Source organism: Vitis riparia, chromosome 12 (genome assembly GCF_004353265.1).
Source record: "Vitis riparia cultivar Riparia Gloire de Montpellier isolate 1030 chromosome 12, EGFV_Vit.rip_1.0, whole genome shotgun sequence".
In the NCBI taxonomy this organism is placed as follows: domain Eukaryota; kingdom Viridiplantae; phylum Streptophyta; class Magnoliopsida; order Vitales; family Vitaceae; genus Vitis; species Vitis riparia.
The window spans coordinates 11,561,116-11,584,363 of record NC_048442.1 but is presented as its reverse complement, the minus strand read 5'-3'; the positions used below and the strand labels follow the sequence as shown (position 1 = coordinate 11,584,363).

General features: G+C 32.1%; 2 protein-coding genes and 1 pseudogene across 2 annotated transcripts in view; 2 read left to right on the top strand and 1 right to left on the bottom strand.

Annotated features, from left to right (window-relative positions):
* LOC117926662 (protein-S-isoprenylcysteine O-methyltransferase B-like) overlaps positions 1–23,248 on the bottom strand; it is a 54,154-nt gene that overhangs the window by 12,271 nt on the left and 18,635 nt on the right. The gene's annotated exons all lie outside the window — the stretch shown is intronic.
* Positions 16,460–16,955, top strand: LOC117925972. Its single transcript, XM_034845068.1, has 2 exons — positions 16,460–16,876; positions 16,941–16,955. Exons 1-2 carry the CDS (start codon positions 16,460–16,462, stop codon positions 16,953–16,955), a joined length of 432 nt encoding a protein of 143 aa, XP_034700959.1.
* On the top strand, positions 19,716–23,111 carry LOC117925971 (annotated as a pseudogene).

Below are 23,248 nucleotides of genomic sequence, written 5' to 3'. Positions count from 1 at the left end.
TTTATTTATGGGAACACTATTCTTTCTAGAAACAAATCATAATAGGAAATAATGTTCTTTTTGGAAACAAATAAAAATTGAACATGAAACAAACGAAAACGCTTTGATACCAATGTAGGAAATCTTTGGATTACCTTTTGAAAAATCCAGGATCCAATAAAAAATTGTTTCAGCATTCAATTCTTCACCCTAGGTCGTGAATGGAACCACAGTCAAATTGGGAACTACTTCGTTTCATAGCACAAAAACATTTAAGAACTTTTCTTTTTAAGTTCTCTCCGTCTTTCTTTTCAGAGAAAATAAAAGTGAGCTAGAGAGTTCAAGAGAGCGATAATGAGACCTTTATATATATATATATATATATTTAGTGGGGTGGTTTCTAGGCAGTTTCTAGCAGTTTCAACTCCCAGAAACTGCTCCCCCTAGATCTCTAATTTGTTGGATCGAGTTGGGTCAGCTTGACTTGAGCACCTACCCAACTCCAACAAAGATGTTAATACCCTTATGTTTCTAACATATACTAAAAATTATTAGTATTCCATAAAAAAAAGGGTATTTGATAAATTATTTTTCAAAATTCAAAAAAAAAAAAAAAAGAACTCTTTCAATAAATTGTTTTTTTGTAAAAAAAAAATATTGTAAATTCAATTTATATAATATTAATTAAATTTAATTCAAATCTTATTAAAAGTTTACAAATAAAATAATAAATAAATAATTTTAATAAAATGTAAATAAAAAATATTATAATAAAAAATAAATTATATACTTTTATGAAAAAAATATTATTTTAAGAGATATTATAAAAATATGGTATTATTATCTTCATAGAGACATAATTGATTTTTTTTATTAAAAATAAAATATATTAATTTAAAAATAATAATGATTAATAATATCTTATTTGTAAATAAACCAAGTTTAATATTTTAATATGAAAATAAACCAAGATTTTCATTACATGTATGTATTTAGTACACAATTATGGAGAAAGTAGTTTAAATTAGTTTTGATTTAGTTTGTAAGTTATTAGGTTAGTTTTTAAATTTAAAATTATTCTTAAAAACTAGAAAAATCATTTAAAATTTTAAAGCATTAAATCTTTGTATAGGATCCTCTTCGGCTTTTCTGTTCTTCATGCTCCTTTGTGGTTGACCTACTATTCAACTTTGACATTGACTTTTAAGTCACTTTTGGAGGGTTTTTTTGGATCCATGGTGTGACTTTAGCAACATCCTAGGTCCTTCTCCCCTTTATTTTTATAAATTCCCAAGGTTTGTTTTAGGAGTGTTCTTTTTTTTTTTTTTTTTTTCAAGTTTAGGTTTGGTTTAAGAGGATTTTTAAAGAGAATTGAGCTTTGGGGAAGATGAAGACAAGTGTCCAAATCGGTCCAAATCTCTACAATTCTTTGTCCTATAAAAAAAGGTTTTAGGAGTTCATTAAAGAAATTTTTTTAAGGGTTTTGGATAAGGGATACTCTGTCAAAATTGAGAGAAGAGGAAGACAAGCTCTTTTGGAAAGATTCTTAACTTGGAAGCTTACTTGAAAAACATGTTTGGTCACTTGTGATGAGAAACTTTGTAAGTATAATTTAATTTCATTTTTTTTTGTTTTTTTTTGTTTTTATCTTTCATTTACTTTACTTTCCTTTTTTCTTTTGGTTCTTTGAGGATATGTATTTGTTGAGTGTGGATATTAGAGGCCACACATTGGATTGTTGGTTATTTATTCCAAATATATGGTTCTCTCATTTTCTTGATTCTCCTTGATTGTTTGAGGGATTGCTAAATCTTTGATTTATCTTACTATACAATTGTTTTAAAGTTTGGTTTGATTTGATTTTTACCTCTTGTGAGTTTTTATTTTTTATTTTTTTAAGGTCATTCACCACTTATAAGATAAGGCTTTGTTAGGATTTAGAGTCCTTATTTTCTTTTAATTTTCTCTTTTTGGGAATTTGGTTTTGAATGCCTTTTTGATTAATTTTGAAATAAATTTTGAGAGCCACAAGTGTTTATTTATTTGCCGAAGTGATTTTTTATTTTTATTTTTATGGAAAATAACTTTTGAGGCCTCTTTTAGCTTTTTTTTCCCCTTTAAAATTTGAATGTAAAGCTGATTTTCAAACCCTCTTTGGTTGAGATTTCAAGTATTCTTAATGGTCTTTTTCATAACCAAGGTCAAACCTCCTTCCATAAGCTTTGATATCACTATTATGCTTGATAAAATTGATAGATGTTCTCTTAGTCTTAATGGTTTTTTTTTTTTTTTTTTTTTAAATTTCAAACTAACATTTAATAGACCATTTTTAACCTTTTTGAATTTCATGGTCAATTGGAGTTTGAAATTATGGTCATTTAGATTCAATAATGGGTATTGTGTTCCATGATATATAATGGATGCTTTCATATGATAATAACCTCATCTATAGGTATTTCTTTGTGAATTCAACACTTTTTTTTTTTTTTTTTTTTTCACGTGTGAGTGTTAATTTGACTATTCATGTCTCTTATGAGTTCAAATTCATACTCATTTGTGGGTTGAGAAGGAGTGAATGCCCTATGGATTTGTTCATGACTCATTCTTTTACCCTATAATACTCATTTTTCAAACCAATGATTTTCAGATTTTATTGATTTTTGGGACATAGATTAATCTAAAAAATTTCAATTTAATGAGATCATTGATGATCCTCATGAGTTTCTTTCTATGATCTTCAAAGGGTTGGGGATATGCATGGAAAATAATTTGGGCATTGGTAAAGCTCATATTCTTAATATTCAAATATCGCTCACTTGTTGACTTGTTTTTAACCCTTGAGATATTTTTCTAAATTCAAACTCCTTGACTTGTCCTAAAATATTTTTGAGACTTGGATTATGTTTTAGACTTCTTAAATGTATCAAAGAATTTTAGTTTTTGATTTTATTTTTTATTTTAAAAAAATAAAGCCTTCTCCAATCTTGTTGAGTAAATTGGTTTTTCCAAGTGTCAAGATTCTGTCTACCTATGAAATTTTTTTATAAATCAATTATAGCTCATAGGTTTATAACTGTTTTTGAGCTTTGGTTTCATTCAAAAATCATTTTTCAAATTTAAGAATTAGTTTCATTTTTTTTTTTAACTTATTGTGCTAACTTGAATCCAGTGTCATGAAATGTTCTTTGAAATATGGGTTAATTGGTGAATGTTTAAGCTTCATAAAAATTTTTAATGTGTTGTAGATACTTTTGATGAGTTCTACAATTTATGTTTTGATTTTATCTCACCTCTGTACTTGTCAAACAATTCCATGTTTGCATGACTTGTTATTTTGCTTTATTTTTTAGCAATAATATGTTTAATGAAATATGAGATTCTGGTGAATGCTTAAACCCTTTAGGCTTTTAGATTATATTGTAGAAATTTTGAAGATATTGTAATTTTTTATTTTTTTTAATCTCATCTCTAACTATTTTGTTTAGATTTATTTTGTAAGTACCTACTTGTTGTTTAATTTCTATATATCTTGTATAACTTTCTAATTGAGTCTCTGTTTACATACTTCTAACCTCCTTTAACTCTTGGTTCGTATTGTAGACATCTTGTATATATTAGAAAAACCTCCTTTGTATTATATCTCCTCTCTAGCTATTTCAATTATACATACTTGTTGTCCTGATTTGACCCTTGTGTATGTTTAGTGTATTTTAGCTCGCTTTGATGCTAGATTAGTCATCTTTGCCTCTTGATTTTAATTATTTATATTTTGTATATATTTTTTTGGCTCTTGTTTTGTCATTATATCTCTTATTTTGCTTATGAATTAACCTTCTCTTTCTATGTAAGTGTGCTTTCCTATTTTGGGTATTATTGAGGTACACTTCCTCGTTTTCTTGATTTATTCCTTTGATATGCATGTCATGCTTTGATATTTGTTATCTTTTTCTCTCTATCACCATTACCTTATTGTATATTCTTGTTATTGTTGTATTTTGGTATCCATTGATCTATTAGTCAATTGTTTTAGTTTCCTTCACTTGTTTGGTAAAGAGGGCTTAGAGATGTTTTACCTTATAGTACCTTCCCCAGACCTAAACTCAATTTTTATAGACATTTTTTTTTCTCAAAAAGAGTCACTCTTTGAGTTTTATTTCTTATTTTTTTATATAAACAAAAATAAGAGGCAACTTTAACTTCTTTTCAAACATAATTTTTCACAATATAAAAACCAATCTAGCCATTGAATGAGGATGCATATGAAAAATGCTAGTGTACAACCTCATTAGATGAGAAAATTCATAAAATATGGTTATATGCATAAGGAAAATAATGAAGTTATAACTCATTGTATAACAATATTGATTTATTATTTCTGATAATGATTGGATATGTTTTTTAGTACCAAATTATTTTTAAAACTTATTAAATTCATTAATAAATTAAACACTTTAAGTTTAATGTTATTAGAAGTCAAATTTTCTATAAAGAAAACTTACAAAAATACAAGAGAAAATAATTAATTTATTTTAAATCAATTTTAGTCTATGAATTTCTAGTAGTAATTTTGTTGTTTTTTAAATTCTAAATTATTTTTAAAAATAATAGGCTTGTTACCAAATTCAACGTACTAGGTCTTGCTCAATTTGAAATTTATTTGTTTAGTGAGAAAATTCAAAAAACATGGTTCTACACAAAAGGAGAAACAATAAAGTTATTTTAAACCAATTTATGGTATAAAATGGTCATTATTTGAGTTTCAACTCATTTAAAAAAACTATTAGACTTGTTATGGAATTAAAAGCATTAAATCTTGTTTGATTTAGAGTTTATTTGTCTAGTAAAAAAATTTGTAAAGTATATAGTTTTTAATATAATTAGATGTGTTTTTGAATACCATTTGGAGTTTATTTGTAAAATTGCATCTATCAAATATGGTTTCATTTGGAGATTATTTGTAAAATTTCATCTGTGAAATATAATTTCATTTAAAGTCTTTTTGCCTAATAAAAAAAATTAGAGAGATTAAAATGAATTAAAAAAAAAACAATTGTAATTGAGGGAAAAAAAATTATATTTTAAGATTTTCAATATTGGTTGGTGTAAAGAGAGTGAAAAAAAATTGTATTCTACTTTATTTTCTATTTATATTTTTAAGGTTATTTTTTTTATTTCTCCATTTTTTTTAAAAAATAAGTTAAAATAACAAGTAATTAGGCCCATAAGATTTTAAAATAGTTTTTTTGTAGCCTTTTTAAATCACACAAATCTAAAGCTTATGTTTTTCATTACTTTTCCCCCTCAACATTAAGTTTAGTATTTCAATTTTCGCACCACATTTTTCTTTGAAGCTATAATAAAGACTGATATTTGGGAAAATTCAGGGTCTTTTTAGGATGGCTTGCATGTCATTGAATAGCATTGGGACTTTTGGATTAAGAACTCTCCATAATCTTCACCTGTCTTCAAAGCCATTCCTACCAAATAACTATAGCATCTTTGGAACTTCATCATCTTTCCTTGCAGGAGCTTCCGTTTCCACAAAAAATTGCCATATTCCTTGGGAACTTCGCCATTTCAGTGGCTCCGCAACCTCCTTATCAACATCATTCCAATTTCATTCTGTCTCGATGAAAGTAAAACAATTTGTGATGAATAATAAGATTTCCAATTACCTTATGAAATGCCTAAGATCCAAATTGGTTGTTTCACTAGCAAAATTTCTCGCCTCAACTCATAAATGAAACTACGAATACAAGAATCATTCGTATCTCATAGCACAAGAGCCTTAACCTTCGTTTCACAGAGAAAACTAGGAATAACTTTAAGAGATGATCTTTTTGTTTCTTTATAAGAATTATATTCTTACTTTTTTTTTTTGTTTCATGGAGAGAAAAGAAAACATATTTCTTCTCTTTGTGGTTTTCAGGGAGAGATGAGCCAAAATATCTCTCTTTGGTTTTTTTAGGAGAGAATGCTCACCGAGAGAGTTTTCACCCAGAGAGAGAGATAGAGATAAATAAGATAATTTAAAAAATTATTTTATTTTTTTTAATAGTGGTAGTTTCTGGGTAGTTATAAAACTCCCAGAAACTATTCCCCCATTTTCTCATTTATTTGGGTCGGGTCAGGTCAGCCCACTTGGGCACCCAAACCCAACTCTAACATCTCCCACTTACACAAGATGGGCTGTACTAGCCTAATCACTCATCCAAGTCCATTCTATTCCACTTTTAAAGGTCATTCATACAGGTAAATGAGTCGTGTGACTATGCGAGCACACCTGCAATTAGGGAGCTATTAAAGTTATACACCTGTTAGGGATACATAATAGCTCAACCTAAAATATATATATATATATATATATATATATATGAGTGAACAATAATAATCATGTCTCGCTATACCCCAAACTTATTTTAATGTATACACTTAATCCCTCGAAGTTGTATATCATCCAACATTATAAATGCATTCATAATTATATCAGCTACAAAAGCAATATAACTGATTGACCATGAACACATCTTTATCAATGTAACTAAAAAAAGTCTTCTTTATGACCTCATGCCTTTTAGATCCAAATTAACCGATTGCCTAATATGTCCTATAAGGATAAAATATTTCATTTCCGTCGGAAACATACCAAAGTAGCAACATTAGTTTGTCACCTTAAAACATGGTCAAAAGTAAAAAGAGTACAATATAGGCTATTACAATTGTAATAAGCCCTAAGGATCTCACACAGTGAGGATGCAAGGATTAATCACTCACTTTCCTTACTAGTCACATTCAAACACATGTAGTATGAAATACATGTTATGGTGGTTTCTCTTTACTTAGAGAGTGTATGTCAAACTACCACCATACGGACCTCAACTAAGAACTTCACACTAGTAGCTTGTTTGAGTTTTGCATCTATGGTTTTCCTTAAACCTTTTATGCTAAAACTCAAGTTCGGTTCAAACAAGCAAATGTAATTATGGGTGATTACATTCAGTCAAGATGTCGTTTACTATAGACCTCATCTTGATACTTAATCAAGGCGACACTCATCATCTCTTGTATACTTTTCACTCATTTATCAACATTACTATATTGTGTCTCATCCCAACTCATAAACATATTGATTGGGGTGGTTGCTCGTGTGAGAGAGCCAACCTCTGCCTATTGACATACTTATATATGTAAGTACCAATTACATATTCAATTATATGAATAACAAATATTCATATCATTTTATCATGTATAAAGTATCTTATATCTAATCAATAATGATCCATAACATATGATCCACATAGATCATAACCTACACAATCCCAATGACTTTACATGTACAAAAAAACATGTTTCTTAGAATGGATTTTGTGAATGGATCAACAACCATTTCACATATAGGTAAATATTCAAGATCATTTTCTCTTTGTGCAATAATATCTCTTTTGAAATTATTTTTGGTATCTAGATGTTTAATTTTTCCATGATATTTCGGATCATTTACATAAATGGCCTCAAATTGACTGTCACTTTAGACTGTCATTAGCTCAAAAACATCCTTGACTATTCCCAAGCTTTGCAAAAATATTTTCAACCATACAACTTATATTACAACTGAACGAACAGTAAATTCAACTTCGATGGTTAACAAAGCTATACAAGTTTGTTGCTTGCTTTTCCATAATCTAGCACCATTATTAAGCAATAATGCGTATCTAAATGTTGATTTGTGCTCATCTAGATCACCTGCCTAAACGACATGTGAGTAACCCACAAGCATAATTATTTGCCTTGATAACAAAAGGAATAGTCCACAATGCCTATTAGATACCAAAGAATTCTCTTTACTATTTTCTAGTGCATCATTCTAGTATTTTTCTTGGTAATGACTCACCATCCCAACAACATAAGAGATATATATAGTCTTGTACACATCACAACATACATTAGACACCCAACAACATTGAAATAAGGAACATTAGTTATTTTTTTCTTTTTTTGAGTCTTTGGACCCATTTCTTTACTTAGGTTTTCACCTCTTACAAATGGAGTGTCAATGGGATTACAATCTTGCATATTAAATCATTCAAGGATATTCTTACTATAGTGCTCTTATAAAAGAGTCACTAGTTTGTGAGAATGATCACTATGGATCTTTACTCCAAGAATGTAAAATGCTTCTTCCATATCTTTCATCTCAAAAGTAGATGACAACCATCTTGAAATGGTTTATACAAACTCCAAATCATTTCTAGTTATAAGTATATCATCCATGTATAAAGATAATAACATATATTTATCTTTATTTCACTTAATATAAACATAATGGTTCTCATCAATCATTGTGAAAACATATAAAGTTATTGCATAATGAAATCTTAAGTGCCTTTGTCTGGATGATTGTTTAAGGCCATAAATCAATCAATTTAACTTACACACTTTGTGCGATTGGCTTTGGATAATGAAATCCACAGGTTATTCCATATAAATTTCGTCATTCAACTCTCCATTAAGGAAAGTTGTCTTAACATCCATTTAGTGTAACTCTAAATCTATACGAGCTATTATAGCTAGAATGAGGCGAATTGAGGCAAACCTAACTACTAGATAGATCGTTTCCTCATTTTCTATACCCTCTTGTTGGGTATACCCTTTAGCCATTAATTGAGCTTTATAATTTTCAATGGATCCATCTGCCTTTCATTTTATTTTTAAGAACTCATTTGTTCCTAATAGCTTTTCAATCTGAAGGTAGATCAACCAAGTCTTAGACTTGATTCTTTCGCATCCACTCCAATTCTTCTTCCATTGTTTTTCTTCATTTATCCTTATTTGGACAAGTAAGAGTCTTTTGAACCGACTTAGGCTTATCATCATATTGAGTGAAAATATGAACTTCCCCTTCAATATCAAATCATCGTCAAGGAATAATTTATCGAGAACTTTTTCTCGACATCGACTCTTTTACTGTACTTGCTACAAGTACTATAGTTCACTCCTACTCAATTCAAGCATCAATTGCTATTCGGGTATGAATCTTATGTCAGGATTCATAATTTCATAAAGATGTAAATTCCTATCACTTTCACCCATATGTGGGAAATCGCCCTCTAAGAATGTGACATCTCATGATTCTAATTCAGTTACTGTTCCATCTTCATGCTCACCTATGAACACATACCCTTTAAAGTGTTCATTGTATCTTATAAAGATACATTTCCTTCCTCTATGACTTAATTTTCCATATTTATGAGAAGGATTGTGAACATAAGCCATTGACCTCCAAGGTCGCAAATTGCTAAGATCAGGCTTTCGATTATTCCATAACTCATATGGAGTAGATGAAACAAACTTTAAGGGTACTTGGATAAGAACATGAGAAGTAGTCAACTATGTTGGGGAGACACCATTGATCTAACCATGTATAACAACATTCTATTCCTACTTTTAACAACAACATTTTGTTATGGAGTCCTTGGAATAGTCTACTGTGTACCAATACCTTTTTCATCACATAAATCTTTAAATTGTTCTGATAGATATTCTATAACCCGGTCTATTCTTTATGTTTTAATCTTTTTATCTAACTGATTCTCAACTAAATTAATGTAGTGTCTGAAATAATCTAATGTTTCTGACTTATGAGAAATTAGATAAACATAACCGTAACAAGCAAAGTCATTTATAAATGTGATGAAGTATAAGGCCTCATACCTTGCCTTAACACACATAGGATCACAAATGTAAAAAACGGATCAATTGCAATAATGTTTTAGTTCTAGTTCATTTTCTGAATGGTTTTCTTACAGTTTTATTAACTAGACAATATTCACAAGTTGGCATATCAATTTTAGTGAATTGACCAAGAAAATTTTCTCTAGCTAGTCTATTCATTCTTTCTTGTCCAATATGCCCAAGTCTAGCATGCCATATGATCACATGATAACATGCATTTCTAGAAGTAGTCATCAACGAATAATAACTATCATTAGTACTAGAAAACACATAGTTATCAATGTGAAGAACTATAAAACCATTCAAAATAAATCCAAAACCAAAGTATGTTGTTCCCAAATACAACTCCATTACTGAATCATGAAAATTTAAATTGAAACCTAAACCAAGAAGGACTAACATAGAGACCAAATTTCATCGAATATTCGAAATATAAATAACATCATGTAGGAATAGGGTACATTCTCTACACAACTCCAATTTACACGTTTCAATACCCTTGACCTCAACTTTAAAGTTGTTTCCTACATAGATTCATTTTGTATTGAAACTAATTTGTCGAAACTTTACATATGCTCCTTGGTCTCTAGCTATATGGTTAATGGGGGACTAAGTCTAGTTTGACTGAGTGCACTCACAAGTAAAGTGACCTTAGTTGCCACAATTATATCATTTGAACTTGCTTTTATCCTTCTTAGCACGCTTAAATTTCTTGTGTGTCTCAATTTTTTCTTTCTTTGAAGCATCATCAGATCTCTTATTCTTCTTAAAGAATTTTCTATTACTCTTAAAGCCGGAATTTTTGCAAGAACTGGATTAAGCTACATGAGCTTGTTCATTATGCCTAGCAACCATAAGTCACTTGACTTCCAATTCAAGATGGCAAACTATATCATCAAAGGTCTTGACACTTTGGTAGAGATTTGATGACCGCCTCAACTTGTTGCTCATCATTGAAGACACATCTGGATGTCTTAAGCTCTCTTATCATTCTTTTCATCTCCCTGAGATGTTGTTTCATTGTATGGTTCGGTCGCATCTTATAATTTTCAAATTTCAGTACAAATTTTCTCAACTTAGTAGCTGAAAGTTCACCATACTTTTCCTTTAGAGCATGCCACATTTCATGAACAGTTTGGTAAACCTCATACTCAATCAAGAAATCATTGTACATATAGTTTAACAATGTAATGCGAGTTAAAAAACTATTTTTCTTCCAAGCCATATAAGCCTCCTGATCTCTTCTATGTTAAGCAGAGTTTCCTTGTTTAGGTTCTTACATGACATGATTCAGTGTATCGAGAGTTTCTCGCTCTTCAAGGATATACTGAACTTTACGATACCAAATCTTGTAATTATCGTCATTCAGTTTCTCACCTTTGTTTAATTATACTATGATGTTCCTAGTTGTAGTCGATATATTCAACTACTTAGAGATATTGCATAATCTTATTAATCGGTACTTTTATGGATATTGATACTTTTACCTGCTTTAATCATCTTCTAATGTGTAATAACCTTAAATTGCAATAGAAACGAAAGTTCACTATGTTTCCAATCAGCTCCTATATACAATTTTAATTATTACAAATTAGAAATAATCTATGCAAGTATTTCTAATTTTAGGCAAGAAATTACTTAAGTTTCTTTTTAGGCTAAAACCTCCCACTCCATAAAATATATATATGTATATATATATACAACTAGCATGTATCAATAACATATACAAAAGAATTAAAGATATGCATGTACATAAAAGATATACTTATTTTTCAAACGATAAATATTCATGTCATATCTTGAATATAAGATATTTACATTTCATGTACAAAGCATAAAAAAAAATATGTAGAAAAATAACTAATCTTCTCTCTTAAAGTTAAGAGGAACAACAATATTAGGATTATTCACAATGTCTTCCATAACTCTAGATGTTGCTTTCAATAACCATAGTCTTTTATGAAATATATATATATATATATATATATATATATATATATATATATATATATATATATATATATATATATATATATCTAGCCTAGTTGGTAGAGTACAAGACTTTTATACCTATGGTAAAGAGATCAAGCCTCTTTATAGACAATCCCTTCTCTCTTTTTATTTTTTTCACTGAGTAACAAGTACTCATATTTAAGACCCTCTTTTTTTTAATAGTCTAATTATATTTGAACTTGAAATAGGAGAGGGTATCAAAGCTTGAACTTGGGTCTTAAGTGAGAATGAGAAAGGTTCTAACCAACAACACTAATTCAACTTTGATGTTAATAAGTAGATTAAAACATATTTAACTTTTTGTATTATTATTACTTTAAAAAAAAAAAATCCTAGAAAAAAATATTCCACTTTATTTGTCTTGGAGAAGGGTTTTTTAATTTGGAACCATAACCAAAACTTGTGGCTCTTGTCTTTTCCTATATATATATATATTTTATTGTCCATTTGAATTTCGTCCAAGACTCCTAGAGTGGGTGCACTTTGCACTTATTTTTTCTCCTTATCTTTTTCCTTTTATTTTTTTTTTTTATGTGGAACAATATCCAAAATCATATTATCCCAATTTTTTTGTTTATTTATTTACTTTTTTTAGAATACAGTCAAACAAAAAAATTTATTTTTAAATTCAGAAATTGTGTTTTTCTAGAACCATAACCAGAAAAGATTTCTTTCTCTGCTTATTTCTTTTTCAAAGAAAACGAAAATGTTCTTCTTCTTTCGAAAGAGAGAGAGAAAAAAAAAAAACCAGAAAACAATCTAATAAGGCTCTAATACCAATGATGAATAATAAGATTTCTGATTACCTTCTGAAATGCCCAAGATCCAGATTGGTTGTTTCACTAGCCAAATTTCTCGCCTCAAGTCATGAATGAAACTACGAATACGAGAATCATTTGTTTATCACAGCACAAGAATCTTAACCTTTGTATCACAGAGAAAACAAAATAACTTTAAGAGAAAGGACTTTTTGTTTCTATAGAAGAATTATATTTTTACTTTTTTTGTTTCCTGGAGAGAGAAGACAACATATTTCTTCTCTTTGTGGTTTTCAGGGAGAGAGGAGCCAAAATATCTCTCTCTGGTTTTTTAGGAGAGAATTCTCACCAAAAGAGTTTTCATCCAAAGAGAGAAAAATAAGATAATTAAAAAAATTATTTTATTTTTTTAATAGCAGCAGTTTTTGGGTAGTTATAAAACTCCAAGAAACTACTCCCCCATTTTCTAATTATTTGGGTCGGGTCAAGTCAAGTGAGCCCACTTGGGCACCCAAACCCAACTCCAACAATCTGACATTGCCTCTAGTAACCAAAATCCTAATTTTTCTAATGGTATTTACTTTATTGTTGGTTTGTGATTAAGGATATTATCCCCGTTAAAAGGGTTTACGCCTTTTGTGAATTAGTTGTACTTTGGGTTTTGTTTTTTCCTTTTTCCTTTTTCCTTTTTATTGGGGCATCATGAGTTTTTTCAGAATTTATCCTTATCTTTTGATGCTGTGTTTGAAACTTGCTTGAGCTTCATTGTGGTTAGGTTTATCTATTTTTCTATTTTTTTTTTTTTTTGGGTGGAATCAAGGAAATATTTTCTTTCAAAGTTAACAATGTCTTTATTGTTGTGATTTTTTTTATATTATTAGTCTGTCTTATTTCTGTCCTTTTTTTAAAAAAAAAAAAAAAATCACCATTTTCCTGCATTTGATGTTGAAGTGAAACTGCATTTGGTCACAGTTTCCTATGATGAATTTGGCGTTAGCTCCTATACAAATTATGCAAATGGTTTTGGTTTTGTGATCTTTTTCCAATTTGAACGCTTTAAATTTAAAAACTTGTGGGATAAGAGCCCTTCAGTTAGGCTAATTTGGAAGAAATTTTTCAGTTGTTGGGAATGTTGGATTCGGAGTGTATGTTCACAGCATAAAAATTATTCATTCAACCCACCCATAGATCATAGTATTTAAAAATCGTACCTTGATTTGAAGGCAGAAGATTTGTTTTGGTTGAGCTCCTTCAATAACCAAGGATCTTCCTCGTCAATACTATTATTTCACACACAAAATCGTGAGTGGGCTACCTCCTTGAGCAAAGATTTGTTTCTCCACATCATCTATTAGTTAAAGATGTCAGTCTGGTACATTTTGTTTAGATTTTAACTGCATTATTGGTCTTCTAGCCTTTATTTAGATTTTTTATTTGATTTTATTTATTTATTTATTTATCGGCATGCAAAAAAGATATTAAAAATGCCTAACAAAGAAACACACCAAAGTACATAAGATGTATACAAAGGGTGCCAAGACTCCTAGCTTTTATACTTGCTCAAGGCTAACCAGACTGGATTTTCTTTCACTGAAATATGAAATTCATGATCCTTATTACCCCTTGTGAGCTGGGGAATGAGGCCATTATACTTATACGAGGCAAACAATGCAAGATTAATGTTAGATTTAACTTGCTTCCTCATTCTCCAGCAAATTCTCCCACATATTTAATGATTATATTAATTAGTTCATACTAATTTTGTATGAGAAACTACACAATATATTGAGTTGACTATGAATCCAACTTCTAGTATTTCAATGTATGCATTGCGAAAGTGGATCAATCACCTGATCAATCATTTCCCCTTGTCATTGGATCATTTGAAAGCTATTGAATTCTTTCAAAGTTGCATGTTTGATTCTCACATTAAAGAAAATATCTAGAATTGTTGGGAAGGAAATGTCTAGACTTGTGCCATATTGGAGGCTTGTTTTTGTGGCTATTCCTATTTCCCTTCCAAGTGAATGTAGTTGTACCCGTTCACCTGGCATAGCCAACTCCTTTCTTAACCTGTCATACTTCCATGATGATGTTCTTCTGCACATGCACTTGTTTATTGCTTTTTAATCTGCTGGTATTGTTCGATATTTCTTCTTTACTAGAGCGATTAGATGGCTAAATAAGGTTCTGAATAGAAAATTCAGTGAGGCTGTTGGTTTGATGATGCACATTTTATTGGCACTTAGAGAAAATTTACTCAGATGGGGCTGAATTCAGTCAGAGGAACATTATTGACAGTGAATGCAAAACATGCTCAGCAGTAGAGACTTTAAAATATTTCAACACTTCTAGCTTTTGTTCTACTCTGTTGTCTATCCAAACTTCCAGAAGATTTAGACAGGCTGGGCTATGATTCAATTCATTGTTTGTTAACACTTGTGGAATGCAGATCTGTATTTGGATGTAACCTGACGACAAATCCTAAATTTCAAAGACAGTGCAGGTCTCCCATGACACCTGGAGTTAGAAATTTAAATCCCATATCAAATCGAGGCATCTAAACACAAGCTTGTGGTTGTGCTAAGAATAAGTAATTTTGAGGCTTGAAAGCTATGCTGTTAGCTACAACTATCAAAATGGTTGTTAGAGTGTCTCTTCCTTTGCATATGCATGCATTTGTTTTGTTCTTTACAAATGGGTACACTTTTTTTTAATCAATAAAACTTTGGAATATTGTGTTAGATTAATTTTTTGTAATTAATCTATAATTTGGGCCACACATGTAAATAATTAAAATGTGTGTGCTATCATTTAATTAAGCCTAAATATAGTGATCTAATTAATAATTGATTAATTGGCTTAAGGGTATAATTGTCATGAGATTATTGTGTAGATACCATTAGATAATTATTATTTCTATGAGGGGCAGAAATATAATTGTGATAAAATTAAAACTGCCCTAGCAGTTTATAAATAGGGTTATGGTCCCCATTCTACCACTACGCATTCCAATTTTCCGAAAATCCTCTCAGAGAGAAATTGACACAGAATCTAGTGGCCAGAATTGGAAGACCATCTCAAAGGGTTTTCTTCCTATAAGGTTTCTCCTTCAATGGATTTAGGTATGTTTCCGCTATTATTTTTCTACTCATTTTTAATCAGGAGATTCCAGTATATATGAAATTAGGGTATTCATCTTGGTTGAGTTATAACAAGTGGTATCAGAGCCAACTCCTTGATTAATTCTTTGAGTTGTTATTTTAATATACACACACACACACACACACACACCTATATATATATATGTCAATGGATTAAGATTTATGAAATATTGAGTTGATAAATTTTTTTTATTACTATTATTATTATTATTATTATTATTATTTAATAGCATTTTATGATATTAATATTTAAGTTATTGATCTAGCATTTTAAATAGGCTAATTAAAGCGGAAAATCACCAAAGTGACATCTTTCGTGTAGATTAGTCTGTTCGGGGTGTTAGATATTTGTGTGTATGTGATTCATGCGGCTATTGACTGGCCCAAAGGAAAGTTAATATTTGGTCAAATTGCATACATACCTGTGGTGATAAATATGTGATGATTATAAAGGTAACTTAATGTGAATAATAAATCAATCCAAAGATAGATTTATTATTTGACATAACTTATCATCAATGTTTGATCACTACAACAAGAGTACCACTTACAGTTAATATTACTGTCCAAAGACTTATATTAATGTTGTGCTAGGTATCTTGAAATGTCATAATTTGCTTTTAAATTTAAGGATTATGTGTTTAATTGCTTATTTTATGTGAGCATGATGGTTTATTTGATTCATTTTATTTTGTTCTCGATTCAGCTTTTATATCAACTACTTCTATATCTGCCAACATCAATAATGTCCCTATGTTAAATGGGACTAATTTTAAGGATTGGAAAGAGAATATGATGATTCTCTTAGGCTGCATGGATATAGACTTAGCCTTGAGAATGCCCAAACCCGATGAACTCAATGAGCAAAGTACTCAAGAGGATGAGGTTTATTGGGGTAAGTGGGAACGTTCAAATAGGCTAAGTCTTATGATCATGAAGCGCAGAATTCCAGAAGCTTTCAGGGGTGCGGTAACCGATGAGGTTACTAATGCCAGTGACTTCCTTGCGGAAATTCAGAAACGTTTTGCCAAAAACGATAAGGCTGAAACGAGCACGCTTTTAGCAAGCTTGATTTTAATGAAGTATAAAGGCAAGGGTAATGTTCGGGAGTACATCATGGAGATGTCTCATCTTGCTTCAAAACTTAAGGCTTTGAAACTTGAGTTATCTGATGATTTACTCGTGCATTTGGTTCTCATCTCTCTTCCTGCACAATTTAATCAATTCAAGGTTAGTTATAACTGTCAAAAGGATAAATGGACTCTTAATGAGCTCATTTCATTCTGTGTGCAAGAGGAAGAGAGATTGAAGCAAGACAGGACCGAAAGTGCTCATCTGGCTAGCACTTCCAAGGATAAGGGCAAACGAAAGAATAAGGATAATAAGGTTGCTGCTTCTAATGGCCTAGAACAAAAGAAACAGAAAGTTGAGGTAACATGTTTCTTCTGTAATAAGCCTGGACATACTAAGAAGGAATGTACCAAGTATGCTGCTTGGCGTGTTAAGAAAGGTATATTTCTTACTTTGGTCTGTTCTGAAGTTAATTTAGCTTCAGTATCTAGAAACACATGGTGGTTAGATTCTGGTGCTACTACTCACATTTGTGTTTCTATGCAGGGTTGCCTGAGTTACCGAAAACCAAGTGATGCTGAAAGATGCATCTATGTCGGAGACGATCAGTCGGTAGAAGTAGAGGTAATAGGGCACTTTAGATTATTATTGAAATCTGGTTATTTTTTGGATTTAATAGATACTTTTTTTGTATCGTCTTTCAGACGGAATTTAATTTCATTTTCTGTTTTGGACAAATCAGGTTATTGTTGTTCATTTGGAAACAATAGATTTGCATTATCTATTAATTCAAATGTTGTAGGAACCGGTTTACTTAATGTTTATGATAATCTATATTTGTTGGAAACTGTTCCGTCCTATAATGAAACCTTGCATGTGGAATCACGAGGTACAAAACGTAAATTGAATAAAGATAATTCGGCCTCATTATGGCACAAACGCCTAGGTCTATCTCTAAATCTAGAGTTGAGCGACTTGTGTCCAATGGGATTTTAGATTCACTTGACTTTTCAGATTTTGATATTTGTGTTGAGTGTATTAAAGGAAAACAGACCAAAACAAAGAAATTAGGTGCAAATAGAGCTATAGACGTCTTAGAATTAATTCATACAGATATCTGTGGACCATACCCTACGACATCTTGGAATGGTCAACAGTATTTTATAACATTCATTGATGACTATTCAAGATATGGCTACCTATTTCTTATACATGAGAAATTACAATCATTGGACGTGTTCAAAACATTTAAAGCAGAAGTTGAGTTACAACTCAACAAAAGAATAAAGAGCGTCAGATCTAACCGTGGTGGTGAATACTATGGTAGATATGACGGATCAGGTGAACAATCTCCAGGACCATTTGCTAAATACCTAAAGGAATGTGGGATCGTCCCTCAATACACCATGCCAGGATCACCTAGCATGAATGGTGTAGCAGAAAGACGAAACCGAACCCTTAAGGACATGGTAAGGAGTATGATTAGTCATTCTACTTTACCCGAAAAACTCTGGGGTGAAGCACTCAAAACGGCAGCTTATATCCTAAATCGGGTGCCAACTAAAGCGGCTGCTAAAACGCCTTATGAGCTTTGGACGGGTCGAAAGCCCAGTTTAAAGCATTTTCATATTTGGGGATGTCCAGCTGAAGCGAGACCTTATAAGCCTCATGAAAAGAAACTGGACTCTAAAACAGTTAGCAGCTACTTTATTGGCTATGCAGAGCGATCAAGGGGTTTTAAATTTTATGATCCTGCTATTAGGTCAATTTTTGAGACGGGAATTGCAACATTTTTTGAGGATGTTGAGTTTTGGGGGAGAAATCAGGCTAGGAATATTGTCTTTGAGGAGGAAGAGGGATCTACTATTGCTTTTGATAATGTACAGGTTTCACTACCTATCATTGATCAAGAAGTAAATTTGGATCCTCAACCAACAGACAATATTGTTCAACCCTTAATTGCAAATGAGGACATTGCTCCTGAAGAACAAACTTAACAACCTCAAGAAAATATGCCATTAAGGAGATCCATTAGAGAGAGGAGAAATGCAATTTCGGACGATTATATCGTATATCTCCAGGAACGTGAGGTAGAAAGTGGAATGATGGAAGATGATCCAATCAACTTCCAGCAAGCCATGAAAAGTTCCAACTCTCAGAAATGGATTGAAGCCATGAATGAAGAGTACAAATCTATGCAAGACAATAAAGTTTGGGAATTTGTCCCATTACCAGTTGGTACGAAGCCCATTGGTTGTAAATGGATATTTAAAACCAAGCGGGATTCAAATGGTAATGTAGAAAGGTATAAAGCACGTCTTGTAGCTAAAGGCTTTACTCAAAAAGAAGGAATTGACTTCAAAGAGACCTTCTCTCCAGTTTCTACGAAGGACTCTTTCAGGATAATCATGGCACTAGTTGCACATTATGATCTTGAGTTACATCAAATGGATGTTAAAACAACGTTTCTCAATGGTGACATTGATGAAACAATTTATATGGTACAACTAGAAAATTTGTGTCCGAAGACTCAAAGAATATGGTTTGTAAATTAACTAAATCCATTTATGGGCTCAAGCAAGCTTCTCGTCAATGGTACTTCAAGTTTCATCAAATTATTGTCTCATATGGTTTTGAGGCAAATCTTATGGATGAATGTGTGTATCACAAATTCAGTGGGAGTAAGTATATTTTCCTGGTTTTATATGTCGATGACATATTGCTAGCCACAAATGATATTAGCATATTGCACGACACCAAGAGATTTTTATCAAAACATTTTGAGATGAAAGATCTTGGTGATGCCTCCTTTGTCTTAGGAATCCAGATACACCGAGATCGTTCTAGGGGTATTTTAGGATTGTCACAAAGGACCTATATTGATAAAGTCCTCCAAAGGTATGGCATGCAAAATAGCAAACCAGGTGATACCCCTGTCGCTAAAGGAGACAAATTCAGTCTTAATCAATGCCCTAAAAATAGTTTAGAAAGTCAAGAAATGCAGAAGATTCCTTACGCTTCGGCTGTGGGGAGTCTAATGTATGCTCAGGTATGTACACGTTCGGATATTGTGTACATTGTTGGCATGTTAGGCAGATATCTAAGTAACCCTGGAATGGATCATTGGAGAGCAGCCAAGAGGGTTATGAGATATTTACAGAGAACAAAAGAGTACATGCTTACATATAGGAGATTGGATCAGTTAGAGTTCATTGGGTATTCCGACTCCGACTTTGCTGGATGCCAAGACAGCAGAAGATCCACATCAGGCTATATTTATCTGTTGGCTGGTGGAGCAATTTCATGGAGGTCTGCCAAACAGACACTCGTAACTTCATCCACCATGGAAGCAGAGTTTGTAGCATGTTATGAGGCATCCAATCAAGGAATATGGCTACGAAATTTTGTCACTGGGCTGTGTGTTCTGGATGGTATTGAAAGACCACTGAAGATATTTTGTGACAATAAATCAGCTGTTTTATATTCCAATAACAACAGGAGTTCTACAAAATCAAAATACATTGATATCAAGTTCCTAGTTGTAAAAGAAAAAGTACAGAGTGGACAGATATCCATAGAGCATATTGGAACAAACTCCATGATAGTGGATCCGCTTACAAAGGGATTACCACCCAAGGTCTTTCTTGAGCACACTGCTCATATGGGTGTTGTCTCATTTGAGGATATCCAAATTTAGTGGGAGTTTATATTATTCATTGTATATTGCTCTATGTTATGTTTAGACTTTATCTATAAATTTGGATTGTGTTCTACAGAAATAAAGTATTCATTTTATTGCACTCTGTTAAATTATGCTAAAGATTTGATCTCAATAAAGTTTTAAGTAGGACCAGTTGGAAATAGGCATGAATAGATCACATTGCATGTAATTTCCATGCTATGCACTCATGATTGATCTATGTCATTTAGCTGTGTAGATATATGTGACCATTGATTGGTCTAGTAACGATTGATGTAACAAAGGCCACCTTGATCCTATGTCAGTATAGTTAATGGACGAGATTGTTCGGATATACCCTAAGGACACGATAGCAAATTTTGAACTCATAAGGTTAAGCACATTTATTTGATTACATATGCATGTGGCCTAGTGGGAGATTGTTAGATTAATTTTTTGTAATTAATCTATAATTTGGGCCACATATGTAAATAATTAAAATGTGTGTGCTATCATTTAATTAAGCCTAAATATAGTGATCTAATTAATAATTGATTAATTGGCTTAAGGGTATAATTGTCATGAGATTATTGTGTAGATACCATTAGATAATTATTATTTCTATGAGGGGCAGAAATATAATTGTGATAAAATTAAAACTGCCCTAGCAGTTTATAAATAGGGTTATGGTCCCCATTCTACCACTACGCATTCCAATTTTCCGAAAATCCTCTCAGAGAGAAATTGACACAGAATCTAGTGGCCAGAATTGGAAGACCATCTCAAAGGGTTTTCTTCCTATAAGGTTTCTCCTTCAATGGATTCAGGTATGTTTCCGCTATTATTTTTCTACTCATTTTTAATCAGGAGATTCCAGTATATATGAAATTAGGGTATTCATCTTGGTTGATTTTAACAAGACTATTCCAATATATATATGAAATTAGGGTATTCATCTTGGTTGAGTTATAACATATTGATTCAAGATTCATTGTATCTGAATATTCTCTTAAACATATGAGAGACACTGGTTCATGCTTCATCATTCATTGATCCATCTGTATTTATTGGCTCCGTTGAAGATAGGGTGGTTGTGCTGGTCATTGGCAGTGGCGGAAAGGAACATGCTCTATGCTATGCCTTGAAGCGATCTCCCTCTTGTGATGCAGTCTTCTGTGCACCTGGAAATGCTGGGATTTCCAACTCAGGAGATGCCACTTGTATTTCAGTCCTTGACATCTCTGACAGCTCAGCAGTGATCTCCTTCTGCCATAAATGGGGAGTAGGACGAGTTGATGTGGGGCCAGAGGCTCCTCTTGTTTCAGGTCTCTCAAATGATCTAGTTAAGGCTTGGAATACCCAGTTTTGGCCCTTCATCAGAAGCTGCTGCATTAGAAGGTTCCAAGAACTTCATGAAGATTTGTGTGACAAATATGGGATTCCCACTGCTAAGATCTGTCTGTTTATTTTGATCTCAGTTACACAAGTGTGATGATTCCTTCCTTTTGTCCCCCCCTCTTTTTTATTTATGAAAATCAGAGCATGTTTGCTTGTTGCTGGCATTTTTATCATGAATATGATGTCGGCTTGCTTCTATCAGTTTTGATCTTAGTAAGGAGATGATGGGCGTCATTTTCTTCTCTGGTTTTTTAAACTTTAGTACCCACAGTGATTGCTTTTGGTGTCATATTACCAGAAAGTTAGTGCGCTGCCTTAGTGCCTGTGCTGGTGTCAGAAAGCAATTTGTTGTAATTAGACTATAAGACTTTAGATTCTCCATGACCAGAATGTTTTTTAGATTTAATCTTTAGTCAGAGAGACTGCTTCTCTAACTACAATCCTGGACTGAGGTTTATTCTGGTGGTAGGGATCTCTTACGGACTTTATTAGCAGTTTCAGAAGCATTGTGAGGTAGTGAGCTTTGGACCCTTTTTTCTCCTTCTCTTCTTCTTCTGTATTTCATTTTGCTTGGGGCAGCCCAAGACTCCAATTCTATTCTGTCTTCATAGATTGTGATCCCCCTGGTGCTCTTTTGGTATATTATCTTTACATACAAAAAAGATCCATTCTAATTAATCCTTGACTAAGTGATTGGCATGTCTTCCTCACTCCATTTTTCTCATATTAACATTTATTTGCTTTATCATTTATATGCCAGCGCTTCTCCATAAAACACTCTTTACTAATGCTTTATTTGATTGCTGCAGTATCAAACATTTACAGACCCTGCTGCTGCAAAGCGGTATATTCAAGAGCAAGGGGCACCAATTGTTATAAAGGCGGACAGATTGGCTGCTGGAAAAGGAGTTATTGTTGCTATGACATTGGATGAGGCATGCAAAGCTGTTGACTCAATGCTTGTCAAAGGTGCTTTTTGTTCAGCTGGTTCTCAGGTCATTGTTGAAGAATTTCTGGAAGGAGAAGAAGCATCCCTCTTTGCTCTGGTTGATGGAGAGAATGCCATACCTCTAGAATCTGCTCAGGACCACAAACGAGTTGGTGATGGTGATACAGGGCTGAATACTGGTGGGATGGGGGCATACTCTCCAGCACCCATCATAACAGAAGAACTTCAGTCTTTGGTCTTGAGAAGAAGGTTGTAGCTTTGTTGGGGTTTTGTATGCTGGGCTCATGATTGAGAAGAAGTCTGGATTACCTAAGCTAATCGAGTATAATGTGCGATTTGGAGATCCAGAGTGCCAGGTTAGTCATTGATACTTGACTCATGATAAAGCATATATTCTAGGTATAGTCATAGCACATCAGCTGACCATTTGATCTATGTGAGGGACTGAACATGTTGCCATATGCTATTCTCTTGAGAACTTAATCTTACACATGAACGGTTATGA